A 20,717-nucleotide genomic window follows, 5' to 3' on the forward strand; every position below is an offset into this window, starting at 1 on the left:
TCTTCAAGGTATTAAATGTCCGTAGTCAGAAAAAGAAACATTTTTGTCGAGAGAAGAAGTCTGCTAGTTATGGCAAAAACTTGTAAGGATAGTAGTTATGAGCATTGGCCGACAGACATGATTGACTACAAGCCAAGCTCACGAAGAAAGTGAGGAAGATGAAATAAGTGATTATTGTCGAAGTTCTTGAAGAACAGACTACGTGGGCTCCACGTGGTTAGGAAATTAATTGGAATGAATGAAGAGATAGAAACGAATTTTTGGATACACCGTAAGAGATTTGATCGTAAAAAGTGGAAATAATGTGAAAACATTTTGGTTTTTATAGGCCTATTTTGGATCTTTTGCATATGTTTTTCTCATTATGTAATCTTTTTCCTCTTTTAAAAGAAAGGTAAATTTAACTTTTTTTTTTACTTCAATATTTTAAATTGAATTTGAACCATTACTTTATTGCCTTGCCCTGTCACCTATTCGTTTGGCAGAAAGATATCTCTAGTAAGATTTTTAAACGTGATGAATGGTATAGATTGGCCTCAACTGATCCATTACGCAACTCATTCTTGGAAGTTTACAGGAAAATTCCTCAATGAACCTGTTTCTTGATTTTGTAATCATCTGAGAGGAGCTCAGTACATTCATGAAAGTGAATGAACTTTTGAAAATTCATGTATTTTCTCTCTTTTCCTGTTTTTCTTAGTCAAATCTGCATTTAAAATGTTTCTACCTAGGTAAAATTATTAATTTCAACTTTTTTTTTTCCTAATTGTGTAAATAATATGTTTCAAACTCCGGCAGACGGTAGAAACCATGCCGTTTAAAGTTGTTTTGTTCTGTTTCAAAAAATAAATCTTGTATCTTGAATTTTTAATTTAAATAAACTTTATTACTAGTACCATTACTTTATTATTATTTAGTCAAGGGACAGGTCCTTGCTCCGCAGCCAGGAAGGCTTATTGCATCATCTTTAGCTAGGAAAACTTTGAAGGAACTACCCAGAGATCTCTGTCTGTTAAATCTCATGCTAAAATACGAGTATCAGCTTCAGAGTCACAAGCATCTTGGAACTATTTTATAGAAATCTTTTGGTTTATAAATGACCCAGTCAGTTCACATAGATCTATGCGACTGAAAAGTACATAAAAAGCTGTATCTCCAGTCAAGCTTAAAGTAGAACCTGGGTCTACCTCGATTTAAACAATACTTTCAATTGATTCCTAGATCCAATTAATTAACTAATTTTAAGCAATTTGATTGAATCACTTTATCTTCAAAATGTTTGAATTATATCTTAAAATTTCTGAACATCATTTATCCCAAATGAAACACTTTGGAGCAATTTATTATTTCACCTAATTTGAGCTAATGTCATGAGCAACTTTCTTCCATTTGTATTAATGTATAATATATAATTTTAATTTTCTGTTCCAGACGGACAAAGACGATGAAGATAGCGGTTCGGTTCATTTGGTAAGTTTTCCCATTGTTAATATCCTGCTCTTCAATTCAGGAGTTGTGTTTTGAATTTATAATGATTTACTTTAATTTAGATGGATGGAAAAACTCGAGAATGGTTGGTGAGATGCGCACAAGGAGATTATCAAGCGATTGTTAAATTGGCTGCTGAAAATCCTAAGCTCGTCAAGTTTAAGGTCAGTCATTTATTGATTAGTATTGCTTTTTTATTTTGTTTTATTTTTTTTAAGGCGCGTCAACATCTGAAGTTATTTGCGTTCGGAGCTTTTTTCAGTGAATCCAAGAACGCTAATTTTTAACTTAGATTAAATGGAATAGTTTAAAGATTACATAAAAAAAGTTTACCAAGTAGTTCCAAAAACAACGTAAGGAAGGATTAAAGATGTTAATTTGGAACTTACAGCCCATTAAATAGTGAAGATCAAAGAATACATTAAAAAATCTTAGAAAACAATTAGGAGAACCAAAGAAAAGATAGTTTTATACTTTAAGTTGATTATAAAAAAGAGATTGAAGAATGCAAAAATAAGGTTTAAAAGTCAATGCCGAAATACCGCTTGGGGAAACAAAAATGCAAATTTTGAACTTATAGTCCATTGATTTAAAAGAATTAATACATCAATAAGAATCACAAATTTTCCTCTTGAAATTTGATTAAATTTTTATTGAGATTAAGATTAATTTTGATTTTATTTGTAATTTGATTTTTTTGAAACTTCTGGGGAAAGAGTGTTGGGTAGATTGCCTCTAGAGTGCTATTTTTGTGTAAGGTAACGGTCCTATCTTCTGTTGTCTTCTGCAGAAATCTGTTGTTCAAATTAAGTTCCATGATTTTTTCCTCTACCACAAGTGCCTCTTTCATTAATAGATTTTCTCTTCCTGGAAAATGGCTCCTAGATTATTGTGTAATTATCGAATATAAATAATGTACTCGTGGATTTTCAATTCTTTCTTTTATAATTTTTCAAGCAAAAATTGTTTTAGCTCAATTTTAGGGTGTTTTGTACGGTAAGGTTTCCCTGTATGGCTTACATTTTAGTGTTATGAAAGGTTTAACTTACTTGTAAAAACTTAAAATGTCTAAAATATTTGGATTCGGAAGCATTCGAAAATTTATGAGTTAGAACTTATAGATTTTACATAAAATTTGTTCCTCTAGATTGAGCGATTAGAACTTAGTAGCAGATACAAAGTTACTTTATACCGCACCATTTTTGAAAATGCAGTGTACCTCTCTATACGGCATTTAGAGCAGACGGCCAGAGGTTGTGTGTTTTTTTGCATTTGGCCGTGCTTAGTTTGTTAAGGATGAAGCCAGGGGATGGTGTATCTTGGGGTCGTGGTGGATTCTGCGGCATTAATTAAAATCCACATGACGTGGTAAGTTGATTATCCTTTGGGGAGCAAGAGTACAGCGGCGGTGGCAACGACTGTGTTGATTTCATTAGCCCTACGGCCGGCTGCCAATTGGCATCAGACCTGCATATTCATCAACTGTTCCCCCGCCGTTACCCTTCAGGCAAACGGACCTACCGCCTCCCATCGCTATTATTACCGCCGTCTCTTCTTCGCTACCTCTCCACGCACTATGTATCATCCACCCTCTCTCTCTCTCTGCGCTTCTCCTCCTCGACCACAGAATTTAAACCCAAATTCAAATTGGCCCTACAGTAGCCGGGGCAGCATTGTGCAGCACCAACAGTTTATAGGGAGGGAGTTTCTCCTGTTATATTTAGTCCTCGTATTAATTGGCCAACCGGCTCTGCGTTACCAAACATCGGACGAATTGCTTCCATGGGACTGTCATTTTTTCCCCCGACAGTAACCCATGTTCCTTTTTTCTCGCTTGAATCAATAGGCATCAAATTGAATATTTTTGTTGGTACTTCTTTGTTTGTAGGTTTTTTTGTTTTCTATTTTTAGCCTGAGCCAGAATGTAGCCGACCAAATTTCTGACTCTGAAACTAACAGCCGTCGGATTCTCCTTTTTATTCCAAACAGCGCACATTTATTATTTATTATCTATATGAGATTGTATTTGTATTTAATTTTTTAACCGATATATTCTCTCTCTAATTGCGTTTTAACGCTTAAAATAGAATTTAGTAAGTTGACCTGCGTTCTGACCGTTGGTTTATAGGAATATTTATGTTATTCTCTCCGGAAGCACAAGTGAAAAGGTTTTTTATTTTTTATTTTTTTCAAATTGTATGTTGGCGTTCGTTAAATCAGACATTTACGAGGGTCGTTTGAAAAGTCCGTGCAAAGTCAGAGAGATAGCACTACTGGCGCGTATCGAGGTTATGTTTAGTTAGTAGCATCTCTTGGAAGAACACACGCCAAGTTTCAGCCAGATCGGTCTATTTCTTTGTGCTTGGCATTCGTTTGAATCGAGGAAGTCGAGTGATTTGCAAAAAATGGACGAAAAAGAATTTCGTGTGTTGATTAAACACTACTTTATGAAAGGCAAAACGCCTCAGGAGACTAAAGAGAAGCTTGATAAACATTATGGTGACTCTGCACCTTCGATTAAAACAGTTTATAAGTGGTTCCAAAATTTTGGGAGTGGCCATATGGGCACAAGTGACGCTGAACGTTCTGGGCGCCCTGTTGAGGTTACTACTCCAGAAATCATTGATAAAATCCATGATATGGTGATGGATGACAGAAGAGTGAAGGTGCGTGAGATTGCTGGTGCTGTGGGCATCTCGAATGAACGTGTACATAATATTTTGCATCAACATTTGGACATGACAAAGCTATCCGTAAGATGGGTGCCGCGATTGCTCACGCTTGACCAAAAACGAAATCGTGTGAAGTGTTGCAAGGACGGTTTGCAGCTGTTCCAGAAGAATCCGCAGGACTTTAAGCGTCGTTTCGTCACTGTGGATGAAACATGGATACATCACTACACTCCTGAGACCAAAGAACAATCTAAACAAAGGGTTACCAAGGGGGAATCTGCGCCAAAAAAGGCGAAGACCGTTCCTTCGGCCGGAAAGATTATGGCGACTGTCTTTTGGGATTCGCAAGGAATAATCCTCATCGACTATCTGGAAAAGGGTAAAACTATTACAGGTGCATATTATTCATCGTTATTGGACCGTTTGAAAACCGAGCTGCAAGAAAAACGCCCACGATTGGCTCACAAAAAAGTCCTTTTCCATCACGACAACGCACCAGCTCACACCTCAGCAGTTGTGGTCGCAAAATTAATGGAAATAGGGTTCCAACTCGTTTCACATCCCCCCTATTCTCCAGACTTGGCTCCCTCGGACTGCTATTTGTTCCCCAATATGAAGAAATGGCTGGCGGGAAAAAGATTTTATTCAAACGAGGAGGTGATTGCAGAAACGAATGGCTATTTTTCAGACTTGGACAAATCCTATTATTCGGAAGGGATCAACAAACTAGAGCAGCGTTGGACGAAGTGTATAAGCCTAAAAGGAGACTATGTTGAAAAATAAAAAAGGTTTACCCCAAAAAATTAAGTAGTTTTTATTTTTGCACGGACTTTTCAAACGACCCTCGTATACATTCTTGAAGAACTACGTTGGGAATCGTTGCGTGGAGTCAGATCTACTGCAACTGAAGTTCTAGTTTTGATTTTCTCTGAAAATGATTCTTAGAAATTCCGTCGTTTTTTTTTATACGTGACTGATTCGAAACTAATTCGAAACTACAAACGCAAAAGTTCATGGAACTGGAATTACATTGGTATTAATTATTACACAATTATATTGAGGGTAAGGGTGGCTGGGTAAGTGGATAACGAGAAAGAATTCCGTGATACATTATTGATGTGGAGGAGGATGCGAACAAGGAAACGGGGACTATTTTATTTTAAAAATTGCTGAACTAAATAGACATAAATAAATAAATTACTCTCTTATTATTTCTGGCGGTGCTCAACGTTCGATTACCGATTTGATGTCATGGACCGAGTATGAGTCTTTTGGTAATTGGAATTACCGAGTAGAATTTCTCATCTCAATCATTAACATGCTGAGCACTAGTCATTTGGTTGGCAAAACAGTATCTCTTCAAAATACGGCCAAGAGAAATTTCACTTGGTACTGTATGCATAAAACAGATGATACGGAACATGCGTTGTAGAACACATTAAATATTTAGGACGGCAATGATTGGTTAAATATATCTGCCGCGGAATTTCATCTTATAAGACAGTCTTGAAATTAAAAATTTTCAAGTCTGCCCCAAGTCTAGCACACCTACTTAAAGATATGCACTAATAATAATTACAAAATGAAGCAAAAAAACCAAATTTTTGGATAGCTTCATCTTCCTAATTACTTCGAAAGGATAATAATGAAATTTGGAAGCATTAAGAAATGATTTATCTCTCACGCGATACAGTGGCTTTGGTACGAAGTCAAGGAAACAAGTGGTATAAATCTAATTCATCCGTTAACTCTTGGTGCAAACTGGAATGCATCTGGAGTGATTGAGAGGCAGTCTTTTCTTGGTCCAGAGTCTCAGGCCTAGGGAAAAGAAAGCACTTTGCTTAAAGTATATCAGAATCTTGGAGTGAATGTTGCCTCGGAAGGACGATTTTTCAATCCTGTGAAGGATGAATGAATTCTGTTCGGTTAGGTTTAAGGATAACCAGTGTGAAGATTGAATTTAAGAGCTGAATGGAGAGTAGATTTTCTTACTTGAAGAATAGAGAGCCATCCCTTTTTGGGCAACCGCTTGCGATACTAAGCTTACATAATATTTTCCATGATAGTCTCTTTTTAGTTCAAGGCATGTTTCCCCAATTATCTGATTCCATCCCTGCAGAGTGAATACATGAGACTGGAGTTCCCTAAATTATCCGTATAGTCTGTGCAATTTTTGTATTTGTTTATTATATATTATCGGAAAACTTTTACGCCTTTTTAGTGCATGTCTGAGATGCACAAAACCTTTGCACAGTGTGTTAGTATTGGGTAGGTCATATTATAAAAACCCCTTTTCCATTCTTTGTGTGTGAAGATTTCTAGCTTGCACAATACGAGTAGAAGTAGTACTACTAACATTTTAGATGCACCGAACTGTATATTTGCCCGGGCTGGCAACTGCACTAATTTACAGTTTAAGGGCTTCCTAGTATTTATTTTGTAGACTCGCTGTTCTGGAAGAAAATCAAGGGGTTTTCTTTTCTGTAACAAAGTAAAACCAGCACTTTAATTTTCCAAAATAAACAAATTAAAACAATTGCTTAATGTTTTAAAGTTTCATATTTAATTGCCTTAATTCACAATGCGTTTGTGCAGAATATGTTATCATGCAGAAAGTCTGATGTAATCATCATCTTTGTTACATGAATTATGCATTTTATTAGATTGCATTTGGCCTTTTGTCTTTCTATTAACTGTTTCTTGCAACGTACATGAAATTGTTTTATACCCTGTTTTCGCTTAACTCTTACCTTTATCGGTGGCATCATTATCCAAACCTTTTCTATTTTGCTTTTTCCAAAAACTTTTTAAATCAACTCTCAGGAACATGCTTTTGTGTTAATAATTCAGAAGCACCTAATGCAGTTCTACGAAATAAATTCAATTTTTTAAATACACGCCTATTTTTTATAGCCCTATACGTAGGACCCTTTCAGAAACTATTAATAATAAAAACTGTTTTTGATTTGCTGTATATTTTATAATTAAACTAAAGAATCCCCCCAAATCGCTAAATGAGTCGCTAAATCTCCCACCTCATTTCAATTTTCCCTTCCCAAAGTTATACTGTATTCCTGAGGGGCCTGCTGTTTAGAACACTCGTACCTTCAACATCCTCTATTATATTCATCCTTTGTGTTATACTGAGTGCAACCACACTTTTACTGTTTACAATTTTGTTACTAACTTTCTACTTTTAATGTGACCCAGTGGCATAATAAATTGACTTTATTTTATTTAATTTCCCTAAAAATTTATTATATTGTAGAAGTTTGGCAGGTTTAATTGCTTCTAACATTTAAGTGGGTATAAAATAAATGGATGACTCTCCAACATACGCTTGCATTTTGTTTTTACAGAGGGAGAGAATTTTGGTTGTTTTATTCAAAATTATGTGAGAAGCAAGTTGAATTATACTGCTTTGAGCTCAAATTATTCATGTGCTTTGAAAACTTAGTTCGAGTTTCGAGAATTGGAATACCGAAGAAATAAGAAACACAAGTTCCATAAATTTTGCTCTAATGTTATATCTTTGTGTCTAGTTGACGAATATATATTTTTTTTTTTTTCTAAGAAGGAATTATTTTGGTGTTCTGATTTTTCCATACACTTTTTAATGAATCTAAAATTTCCTTGCAGGAAATTAAGTTTTTTTAATGAAACGTTTATGAAAGTATCTAAAGTAGAGTCGAAAGGAAGGATCTAAATTAGGATCCAGGATGTAAGTGTATCGGTGGGCCTAGAAAGGAGTAACGCGAGCCCTGCCTAGGCACAGTAATAAGTAGTTGTTTTATTGGAGTCTGGGCTTCAGATTATTGACTTTCGAGCATTGGCTGCACTTTGGCGTTGGTTTCCTCGAAACTGCATTCCATAAAGAGGAATTTCGCACTGTGACCTTTAATTAGACTTATTTTACACTCCACAAGTGCCAGGCGAGACCTTGCAGCAGCCTCGATGATGAAACTAAGCTACAAGAGCTCTGAGGAGTAGAAGAAGTCGGTGCCATCTCTCATCTCCTCATTACCCTTCCTAAATATACTGTATAAAACTTCCCCAAGAAGATTATGTGTATTTCCTTCTAATTTGTTAACTGTCCAGACACTCCAGGAAGCCTAGGGCACCCTAGCCACGCCCCACCGCTCCCTAGTTATTCTAAGGATGGCAACCCCAAACTCAAAACTCTAGGTAGAGAGGAGAACCGGTAGACAGCTGCAATTTTCGCGATATCATCCATCCATCTCTCCCTCTCCCTCCGCAAAGCCCTCATCCGAGATTGGCCCCAAATCAGTGGCTGGGAAAGTGCTAAAGGAAAAGATCACCCTTCTAACGCTCGCCAGAGTCTCTTAGTAAATCCCAAGGGTTTGGGCAGCGTTCAGTTTGGAATAATAGTGCTGTGGCTTCAGACACCTATACCCAATTCCGCCAAGTACGACATATCTTGCCCAAATACTTGGCGACCACCAAATTCTCTGGGATAACTACTTCTGTTAAAAGAGAAGGAAGCCAGCATAGTCAGCAACAAGCCTGAACACCAAGGAATATTCTTCTGCTCTATCACCCGTCATTAACGAAGGCAATTACTAACATCCCCAGATGTTCTTGGGATCCACATCTTAACGGGATGATGTTGAGAGGCAAGAGATTGATGAATACCTCAGTCTTATCTTTGGAGGAAGTTTTCAAGCCGGTCTTTTGGCCTGCCCCTAGGAGCAATGGTCCAGGAAGTAGAAATTGAATTCTGCCTCCATCCTTTCTGATTCAGTAATCCTTTCAAATTTGAAATGATGTCAGCTGAGAGAGAAGTTTTAACAAAGTTATCTTTAGTTTTTCTTTTTAAAAATTTTATTAAATAATGGAGTGACATAAAATGTGAGTAATTATAACAATTGTCCCTTATCATAATTGAGTTCAAAATTAAGCGCTAGTCTCGTTCATTTGTACATTCTATCTTTTGCTGAGGTCAGCTACTGGAATATTGTTAATTTTTTATTAGAAGGTAATGTAACGTTGGTTTAGAGTGGCCAGTAAAACTCGCTAATTGGCCATTCTCAGCAGTGCTGTACACACTAGGCAAGAAGGGCTTGCATCAAATATTTGTAAGGTGCAACACTGTTTACTCATTCACCCTCTGAATGCCCAGTGAATATTTGGGTAATTTACTCGATATGTGCGCACTAGTTGTGTTGTTAGTGTTGTCGACTTACACATTTAACAAAACTAGCCTCCTATTCTAAATTCTACTATCAAAATCTGCGGCATAGTTTCACCTGTGTTTATATTGTTCATTCCCTACTATAGTTAAATATGTAACTAGACAAAGTCTGACCTCTATTGTAAATTACAAGTTAGTGAAAATACCAGTGACGACATTATTAATTGAATATATTTGGTGATTGGTGTACAAGAATACATTGAGTATAAATCTCATGTTGGAACAGAAAAGTTTTAATCTATTTTAATGAATCTCCAGCTTTGTTTGTATCTTGCAGACTTTGAACTCCAAACTTGATTTCTCTGCGATAATTGTCTCTGCTCCATCTCTTTATTTTATTTAATTTTCTTTCTCTCCACACAAGTACGCTACCTAGGACTGTATTTAGACAGTCGACTTACATGGAACCCACACACTATACTGAAAAGACAAGAACTCAATAGACGATACGGTCATCTACGAAGACTGCTAGGGCGAAGATCAGCCATGAACGTATAGAACAAACTGACTCTATGCAAGACACTAATAAGACCCATCTGGACCTACGGAGCTGAGCTGTGGGGCTCTGCGAAACCTTCCAACATCCAAAGAATCCAATCCTTTCAATCCAAAGTCCTTCGGCAAATCGTCAACGCTCCTTATTATGTATCCAATTTAACCCTCCACATAGACCTCAATATCCCTTTTGTCAATGACCTAATCCATTCTCGCTTCCTTAATTTCCAATATTAGGCTATTGCCTAACCATACATTCTAATCCCACAACACAAGCCTTATCCACAGCAACCTATCCTGACAGTCCCCCACGACGCCTGAAAAGACGTTGGCCCCGCGACTTTTTACCTATTTCCTAAACTTCCTTCCAACCTCTAGAGAGTTCCAGCATTGGCTGGCCCCTCTCAGCATGCCTTCCCGATTGTGGCGTTGGATCCTCGGGTTCAGCCTACAATCTGTGCATAACTAAATGAAGATCACATTTACTTGATGTATAAGTATATGTACAGGTTGTAAATAAATAAATACAATTTCTTTCTAACGCTCTTTGTGGCCTGTGTTAATAAATATTTTTTTATTAAAGAAATTAAGAAGTAGCTTCTCTATTTCTTGAATTTTGTGTCACTTTTTAATATGCTTCTACTGCTTGGAAGAAGTATTCATTTAAAATGCTAAGTTTATTTTGCATTATTTATTTTGAACACACATTTTCAGTGGCATATTCTTTTAAAAGCATTTTTTGGGTGATAAACATTTCTAAGTTGAAATAAACTAAATCAGTAATCGAGAACGAAGAGAAATTAAAGTCGATTTGTTATTATTATTTGTGGCCCACGGATTAGTTCATTTTCATTACTGTGAAACGGATATCAGTAATTATTACATTTGAATTTAACATAATTAAGTTGTTTTCATTTCACGAAATCTGAAACTAAACTCTCATCAGTATTACTCTAGAATCAAAGAGGCTTAAAAACACAAAAATACTCGAACTCCACCACTACACTTCCGAAAATACCAACTACCGCATCAAATGATCAGTTCATTACACAACTCGATTAATTCCATAAAAAAAAAGTAAAGTAATGTGCATTATTTTTTAAAATTCCGTTTATAATATTTTTTTTTTTTTTTAATTTATTTTGTAATTTACAATCTGTATACATTGTATACAATCAGTAAATATGGAGAGAGCGATGCACTTGTGCGGGAGGAGAGAAACTACCCAGCGGTAGCACTCTCTATAGGAGAGAGGAGAATTGGAGCAGGAGAGTGTGCGGAGGAGAGAGGAGAGATAGGAGAAAAATGGCGTTTAGGCCTTCAGACTACAATTAAGTCGCGGGGCCACTGGCAATTCAGTCGGCGAGGAGGAGTATTAGGGATGTCAGAGGAAGCGAGAGACACTACAAGACGATTAGAGCTAGTAGAGAGAGTAGTATGGAATTTTTGGTATTTAGTCTTGGCAAGTTGGTCTATGAAGGGTATGTTGAGGTCGTTGTGAGGAGTGAGGTTAGTCACCGTAGAAAGGAGCGTCAGTTATCTGTCGGAGGAGTTTTAACTGAAATGTTTGTACTGTCCGTATGTTTGTAGGTTTGGATGAACCCTACAGCTCTAGTCTGTAAGTGCACATTGGTTTGAGAAAAGTCTTGTATATTAAGTGTTTAAGTTCAATGGGTAATTTGGAGCGTCGTCCAAGTAGTCGGTAAAGCAGTTTCGCACGTTTTGTCATTGTTTGTCTTTTAAGTATAGTGTATGTCCGTTATAATATAAATTCAAATAAATTTACCGTTATCATTCAGCGCCTACTACTGAATTTGAGTTGAATTATTACAACGATTTACACTAGAGCACGGAGTTAATCAAAATGGCTTCTGAAATAAGTTAATTGTTGTTCAATGGCTAAAAATATTTTATCATTTATTGGTGTTAACCTTTATTATTATTGAAGCATTAATAATATAAAAAGCTACGACTGAACCAAGTGCTTTGATAGTTAAATTTAAGATATTTTAAAAAGTGGACTTTATCTATTTGTGAAGTGAACGGCTCAAATGATGCTACGAAAAAGACGGCAAGAAATCAATTTCGTATTTATTTCTGGATCTTTCATTAAAGCCCGTCATCAACCGAAGCCTCATTCGGTACACATCGTTAAAAATGGTTCTTACTTTGCCGTTGTATTCCTTGAAATTGACAACAGTAGTAGAATCTGGGAGGTCAGACTTTTTAGTAGCGTACAGCGATTTAGAGAGCTGAAACCGAGCGTGAAGCACCTGGTTTACAATTCCAATAAAACTCGAACTAATATAAATCAATAAAGGAAGACACGTTTATATTGGCATGGCACTATTAACGAGATGTCTATTGAGGTAATGGATATTCTTATCTGAGTGTACTTTCAACACGAACTGCCCATGAGGCTGGGGTACAAGTGGGAGGGACTAGAGAGCACTTAATCATTCCTATTAGATAGTTTGATTCAATTCCTTTTTGACGTCTGTTGGTTTTTCTTCCCCTTATCTCAGATGTACCATTGTAATGAGAAATACCTGAGTATTAATTGGAAGAATGGAGTAGCTGTTGATCAGCTCCCCTCAGTATTCTTGATTGCCTACAAATTGACTGGTGAACAGCCTCCGGCAAAGAACCTTCTAACGGTTAGTGCTAGTCAATTGAAGTAATCCAACCACTTGGAATATCATTCCTTATTTACTCAATCAACCTGCTTACTGAATTATCCATATCTTAGAGGACCCATCTGTAATAAAATAAATTACAATTCTGTATTCTGTATCTAACGCAGATTCACATTTAGTAATCTCAACGTTTACGAAAAAGAAATTAAGTTTCTCTTATCGCTGATTATTTTTTAATTTAAGGCGCATCAACCTTCTCCATTGCAGGCGACCAGATGAATCAGGCAATCCTGAGTAAATAAAAACGGATCCTCGCCACCAAAATATAATTATCAAGTTAATTAAAAAAACTAAAATAATCTTCATATTTTATTTTAATAATTAAATCTATAAATTAAATAATATTGGCAGTATTTAATAGCTCCAGTAGTTTGATTACTTGCTATTGAAAAAGAAAGTTCAGATTTCCATTAAACCATAAAGGTTTCTCCTCTTTAAATTACTTCAGCCATAATAGTTTGGTTAATCAATGACTCATTCTATTATTTGCCATAAATCTTTTAGGTTTAATCAAATCAAATCTTAAATTTGTTTTGTGTTAATTGAATTATTGAATCAAATAAAGATATAAATTATACTATCCAATTCTTTCATTCAATTTTAATGTTATACTCGTACCTATAATGGCCAGAAATTCAATTAAAAACCAGTTCTACACAAATTATATATGTATAGTCCTGTAATATTTGAGTCCTGTAATATTTGAATGCTCGAAGATAGTGGTAACTGATTTTCCATTCCGGGTCTATTAAACGGTTAACTGATTTATCTTACTTAAATGTTATAACAAATAATTATACCTACTGAGTGATAATCTAGTAGATGGTAGTTTCTTTTATATTTTCAAGATCATGTAATTAGTATATAGCAGTTCTTCAACAAATACTGCAATAATAATATTTATTATTATTGCAGTATTTGTTTTGAAAGGTGCACAACCTCTGCATCTGAACTATACCGAAAAATGGACACTTTACTATATTACTTGATTTACTTTAACATCTAATTTTGTCGAAACCAACCTATTGGTTGCCCTAATTCTTTCCTTTTAACCTAATATTGGGGGTGAAGTACCCGATATTCCTCGCACCCCATAGAGATCTAGCCTAAATTTTAAAATCACCTATTTACATAAAATTTATATACACACTTATACACTCATCCTAATTAGTACATTCGTCCTAATAAATACGTTCATCCTAATAAATACATACATCCTAATAAATACATTCATCCTGATAAATATATATACATTATTATATTGAATTAAAAACCTTAATATCTTTAAGGAATTGCAGAGTGTTTTGTACGCTGTTTTCGGTTGTCGTTCAATACTTCTTCCAGTTGTGAGGGAATTTTAAACTTTTGCCTAGCTCTGGAATACCTGGGACATTCAAGCAGGATGTGGCGTACAGTTAAAGGAACGTTACACCTAGAGCAAATAGGTGGTTCTTCTCTTCTGAAGATGTGACTATGGGTAAATAACGTGTGGTCAATCCTCAACCTGGCTAACACCTCCTCACGGCGAGTGTTTCGGACATGATGTTAACCACTTCATTAGTGTTGACTTTATATTCCTCAATTTGTTCGTTAGAGGAAATGATTTCAAGTCTATTATCCACTGGGGCATAATCTTTTTAATAATAAATAATATTTATTTGTTATTTTCTTAGTTTTTGGTATTGCCTCTGAAACTTTATCATAACTGATTCAATCAGAATGGTAGAATAATGAAGATAGATAGATCTACAGGGTGCGTCGCCAAAATCCGGACAATATATATTTTTTTTTCTAAACATATTTTTTACTGCAAAAACAAAAGGTTTACAAAAAATTTTTTACCTACATTATCCACAAGGTCATAAAGAACACGTTTACTCAATAGATCCTCCGCTACCTTGAATGACCGCCTCTATTCTCAGTCTGAAGCATGTGCTTCAATAGCGGCTCTCAATGATGCGACGTTTGGATGTCTAGACTTGTTAGTGACCCTTTCAATTACGCTTCATACGTAGAAGTCCATAGGATTCAAATCTGGGCTGTTGGTAGGCCAGTATTTTTTCGAACAAAACATGTCGACATTGTCCGACAACCAATTTTCCACCAAATGACTTGTCTGGGCGTCATACGGCTTTCCAGACGACACATTTGTCGGAACACGCAAATTAAACTTCTTTTGTGACATTTTCCCCGTTGTTTTTTGGCGCCGCACCCTGTAGTTGAAGCGGATTTTACACTCAACATCTTGAACGAGGTTGTGAAAAACCTCAAGAGTTCAATATTAACTTTATTCGGCAATCATTTCAAAAATTCAAAATACATGCTACATGACGAAAAGTCATTACGCTGAAGGTTGTTAGGTAATGGCGTAATGTTGAAGAACTCCCGACCATTTTGTTTTTCTCTCTCTTTCACGATAAAGTTTTCTTTAAAATGAAGGACATTTCCTCGTTTATAACTGCATAATTTGTTCCGATAGCCCAGATCAAATTGTTTATATACTTTTGCGTAGTAGGCAATCTTGTTGTTGCTATTATACTATTAGTAAACAGTTATCTAATAGTTCTCTGCAATTGATTTACTTTCAAGAGTATTTTCAGCAAAATATTCATCATTGTTGCCAGAAATTAGTCAACATCATCGTAATGTCAGACCAGAATGTTAGGAATAGGTGACAGATCAAGCGTGTCTAAAATTTTATATAAAGCTTAAAAGATTTGGCTGGCTAACTTGTAATCTAAAATTTAAAGTTGTATTTATAACACTGAATTTAAGAATATATTAAATTTGTAAAATTACATTAATTTGTTTGTACAGTTAATGTAAAAAATGAGAATTAATTTATTTGAAATTAGAGCTTCCATTACTAAATCTAATGCAATAATCGGCATATTATTTTAAGAGTCATCGTCACAGCATGCAACTGACCGGTGTTTGATTTCATTCCGTCTTATAAGCTTGATTTACCAGCTCGTTGTGGAGAATTTGACCATCTATGCTTTGCTAACTAAGCTCCCGTCCTACCTACACTTGTAGACTGAGTCTGTTCATCTCCTCTACACACTCAGACTTGGAATTAATCACTTATCCAAACAATCTTCTCCGATCTCCAATTTCTTTACTCTATCCAATCCAATATAACTAAATATATGACAGCATCCTTTCTTTAATTGCTAGTTCTGATTTGGTTTGATTATATGATTTGTTGTATAAAGTTTATTTCATAATCAACTTTGGGTTTTTAATTAGGGCTTAACCAACTTATTACTTTATTTTTAATTAAAATGGAATTTATATAGTTTTTATATAATTATTATCTTATGCAACTTTTTCGAAATCTTGTTTGTTTTTATCTGCATATGTTGGTGGAAATAATTATTTATTAATGATTTGTATTATCTCGTTCAAAGAAAAGGAAGTAGGTAGGGAGGGAATTTCAAGTTTTCTAAGTTGAATTGTCGCCAGAATCCTCATCTTGCGGTCTCCACAGTTACAAAAAAATGTTTTTGTTTTTAGAATAAAGCCTGTATGTGTCGTATCTCAAAAAGATGGAATTGATGGAAAGTTTGACTTTATATTTTGATTTTGCCCCGCCAAAGCGATCTAAATTTCCCAAATCGAAGTAGCACTTTCTGCATCGATTTTTCCACTTTTGCTGGGAAATGGTCGCCAATGCATTGCTCTCAAAATAGTGTAAAATCTTAATTTTGAAAAAAACTTTCTAGGAAGGTTCGTTTTTTAGTTTTTTTAAGTAGCTTTTCTTTATAGAACAATTTCTGGGAAATCTAGGGCGTTGTCTTAAATTTTATAAAAGAGAAATGATATGTGTTGCTAAAATACCGAGTTTGGAGAGAATGTAGCGAAAAAATCACTTTATTGAATGAATCTTTTTGAAATTTTCTCTAATTTTCAAAATTCTCCAAATTTTGGGCGGGAAGAATTATTTTCCAAATTCGTAGTTCGAAGATGCTTACCATTAGAAACTCGTAAGAAAAAATGTTGTCTGAGTGTTCACTCAAATTATTTATATTATTTCAGAATTATCGTTGATTGTATGTCTCTTTGCTTTAGATCCAATTAATTCCCAATTTGGACAGGTTGATCCATCTATTCGTTGTTAAGTATTTACTTCCACAAAATAAACTTCTGTTACCCCATACTCACAGTCTGCTTGTCATTTTTCAACTTTTCATATGAAACCTCATTTTCAAATAGTATTCAGAATTAATGGAGCTGTACAAAGCTGCTACGGGTTCTAACATACTTTTCTTAAACTTTACCTGTTAATTTTTTTAAATATTATTTATTGCGTTTAATAATTGTTATTAATTTTTACTTTTCCTAATTTACCTTTAAGTTGCGACCAAATAATTGACTCTTGCACTAATAACCACTTTATAAAGTCGAATAACTACAATAAAAACCTATTTTCGAGGTTCAATTGCATAGTGCAATATTGTAAGAGATGCATAAGTTATTATTGTTACATGGACTAATATTGTAAATTATAATTTGGGCTCTTTTTATTATTGTTTTTCCTTTTTCTTGTTTCAGGTGAGTCAAAGTGTGTCAGTAAGTGCTGCATTCAATTGTAAGTTATTTATATTTCCATACATTAACCATTTGTGTACCGGCGGTTTGAAATATCATCCATCCACTCAATTTCTTTGAAGTCGGTACTGCATTCGAAACGAATTTCGGATTCAGTCGCTTCAGATCTGTATTGCGCCTGTGCGGTGTGCTTCACCAACTCGGAACCGCTTTTTAACTATAATTTCACTATTTTCCTCATTCTTTTGCTTTACTGTTATCACTTATCACTGATAACATTATCAGACCCCCTCATACTACTGTTATCGCTGTAATTATCAAACGTTAAGTACAACATAGTTTCCTCCAGATTATTGCACTATCGCTACTACTAATTGAAAACTTTTTTTTTTTATAAAAACACAAGAAATAGGTTGTGAACGTCGTGGAGATAACTCAGAAACTAGTGCAAGTAATTAACTACCAATAAAGAAACCTAAGTAGGCACTATTGTTACTCTAAACAGTTATTTGTTATATAGAACAATACGAGGGGGTACCCAAAAAAAACCGGAATTATTTTTTAAAAGCTATTTATTTACAAATTTTTTACAGAACAACCTTATCCCCTTCAAAATACTCTCCATTACAACTAATACATTTATCCCACCGGTGCTTCCACTGTTCGAAACATTTTTTGTAGTCATCTTTAGAAATGGCTGACAGCTCCTTCTTCGTTTTTTTCTTGACCTCTTCAATGTTGTCAAATCGGTGACCCTTTTTCATGCGTGGAAATAAGAAAAAGTCGCACGGAGCCAGGTCAGGCGAGTAAGGTGCGTGGGGCAGCGGAACCATGCCATTTTTAGCCAAAAACTGTGTAACAGAGATGGCTGTGTGTGCAGGTGCATTGCCGTGGTGGAAGAACCAGTCTCCTGTTTGCCACAAATCGGGTCTTTTTTGGCGAACACTATTGCGCAATCTTTTCAAAACTTCCAAATACAAGGTTTGATTGACGGTCTAACCTGGGGGGACAAACTCTGAATGGACTACGCCTTTGGCATCAAAAAAGCAAATCAGCATTGTTTTGATGTTTGACTTGACTTGACGACATTTTTTTGGTCGGGGTGAAGATGACGTCTTCCATTGGCTCGACTGTTGCTTTGTTTCTGGGTCATAACCATAGCACCATGACTCATCACCAATGACCTTTGACAGAAAGTCTGGATCAGTTTCAAGCTGTTGTTTCAAAGCACGACATGTTTCAACTCGATGTTCTTTTTGATTGTCAGTCAGAACTCGAGGAACAAACTTGGCAGCAACCCTTTTCATCCCCAAATCTTCCGTTAAAATTCGCTGAACCGAGCTCCAAGATAACCCACTACTCTCTGACAGTTGATCAATTGTCTGTCGACGGTCTGTGAACACCAGCTCTCGAATTTTTTCAACATTTTCGTCGATTCGGGCAGTTGATGGACGTCCAGAACGAGGTTTGTCATCAATCGACATGTCGCCATTTTTAAACCGAGTAAACCACTCGTATACTTGAGTTTTTCCCATAGCGTCATCTTTGTAAGCTGTTTTCAACATTAAAACACTTTCAGCAGCATTTTTGCCGAGTAGAAAACAAAATTTCAGAGCTGCACGTTGTTCACTTAAACTTGCCATCATAAAAAACGAAAAAAGAACAAAACAGCGCTGGTAAAAACAATCACTGCAGATGAACAGAACAAGCCAGGCAGACAACACAGGCAGGACTGAACTGGCAAGGAATTGCGCTATACACGTCTAGCGGCAGAAATGCGTACTACATAAGCTCCATGCGCGGCAACGCAATTCCGGTTATTTTTGGGTACCCCCTCGTATACCGCTGCACGATTTATTGGCCAGGGAAGGCTCTGCGGGACACTTCGTTGGCCCGGAGCCTTATTTTGGGGTCTCCAAGTGTCTTAAAACTGCGGCCATTAATAAACTATGGGTGAAGACTAGGTCTCAGGAGTGGTGACTTGCCAGGGCATAGACAGGCGAAGGAGTTCATAACGGGCTATTCGCCAAGGCTGACTGCAGAATTAATCCGTCAGGGTCGTGGGGTTATAAGGATAATGGTAGGCCTATTAACTGGCCACTGCAGGCTCAGAAAACAGATGCATCGTGTGGGCCTGGCAGATGATAGCCTCTGCAGGTTCTGTCAGGAGGAGAAGAAAACGGCACTGCATGTGTAGTGTCAGTGCGAAGGGCTTGTCTGGCTAAGGATGTTACTTCTCGGCGAGGAAAAACCAAGGCCTGTGAGCTTTACCCAAGAGTCGCTCTCCAGAATTAAGAGTCTGATTAAATGGACGGGTCTGGAGGGCGAGCTTTAGAGTGAGGGGAGCCACAATAGATCCAAAGGGGTCGCAGTGGCGTAGGCCTTAACCTCTGTACTAGTATTTCGAATTACTTTAACTGCACAAAAATGTTTATTTTCGCTATTTATTGAGAAAAATCTCGCAGGAGGGCGATAGCGTTTCCAGGTTTTTGGATATGCATGAAGGAGCGCGATCGCGCTTCCTGGTCCTCAAAGAGTTAATAGAAAGATCAACTGGAATGCTGTTGATATTTTGGAAGTGTTAATGTAATGCTCTGAGGATAACTGTTGTAAATGATATCTGTGAATTAACTTTTCTCATTAAAATTCGTTCTGACGGTCGAAACATGGTTAGTAGTAAACGGTCCGGAAGTACCTTCAATACTACCGGAAATGTTTGTGGATTCTTCAAGACAGGAGAGTGATACCTAGGTGGATATAAATAGAAGCTTATATTGGCAATAAGGTAATTTAGAATTATTCTTTAATAAAAGTAAATCGATGAGAATCGGCAAAGGGCCGGCTGCCGTGAGAACGGATTTATAAATTTAAATTTTACCACTCTTTGTATTAAGGTAAAATATAATGTAAAAGTATTATAGAAGCTGATCCAAAAAAACAAAAATTGTGTGGACATGCTAATTAGAAATTAAAAAATTTCCTAACCTAAATATTAACATAATATCAAAACAAGATGTGTTGAAAATTAATACATCAAACTAAACATAAAAAAATTAATAATAAACTGGAAGTATATAATTAATAATTAAATCGAAAGACAAGAAATGTTCTGTATTTAAAGCCTGTTTATGAGCAAAGCTTTCATAATCACATCTGATATTAATTCTCAATTAAAATAGGAAAGGAGGCGAAAATAGATACCGACCCATTGGTCGGTAAGATGCCGCCTTCAAGTTGCAAATTGCAAATTGATCAAAAATCTATTCTCTTTTGAATGTAACGCTTAAAATTCAAATCTACATAGTTCTTCAACTATTAATGTTATTTATAAAGCTATACTATTTATGTTTGAAATGGTATTTTAGATAACCTGGAATGATAGTTGTGTGTAAATTGGGTGGAAATGACCGTATAAAGCTCTCCGTTTGTGATCTGTTTAGTAATTCTTGGTCTAGCCTGTTCCAAATCCATTATTTTTTGGGTCTTCTACTCACTGATCTACTCCGGTTATCAGGAAGCGACTTCATTCTCTAACTGTCCACCTAACTACCCACACTTCCCACCAGAGCAAAATTTTCTTGCCCTCACTAATCTAGGCTAGAG

General features: G+C 36.0%; 1 protein-coding gene across 4 annotated transcripts in view; it reads left to right on the top strand.

Annotated features, from left to right (window-relative positions):
* The window catches only part of LOC141449460 (uncharacterized), a 290,112-nt gene that overhangs the window by 58,569 nt on the left and 210,826 nt on the right, over positions 1–20,717 (top strand). For 3 of the 4 annotated variants that reach the window (XM_074118937.1, XM_074118936.1, XM_074118939.1), the window contains exons 6-7: positions 1,432–1,470; positions 1,551–1,652. In XM_074118937.1, coding sequence (XP_073975038.1) covers positions 1,432–1,470; positions 1,551–1,652 — 141 coding nt within the window. Of the gene's footprint in view, positions 1–1,431; positions 1,471–1,550; positions 1,653–17,117; positions 17,250–20,717 lie in introns of those variants that run through there. The other variant, XM_074118938.1, reaches the window with a different exon arrangement.

The sequence above is a fragment of the Rhodnius prolixus genome, unplaced genomic scaffold (assembly GCF_049639745.1).
Source record: "Rhodnius prolixus isolate KJV_2025 unplaced genomic scaffold, Rpr scaffold_2, whole genome shotgun sequence".
NCBI lineage: Eukaryota > Metazoa > Arthropoda > Insecta > Hemiptera > Reduviidae > Rhodnius > Rhodnius prolixus.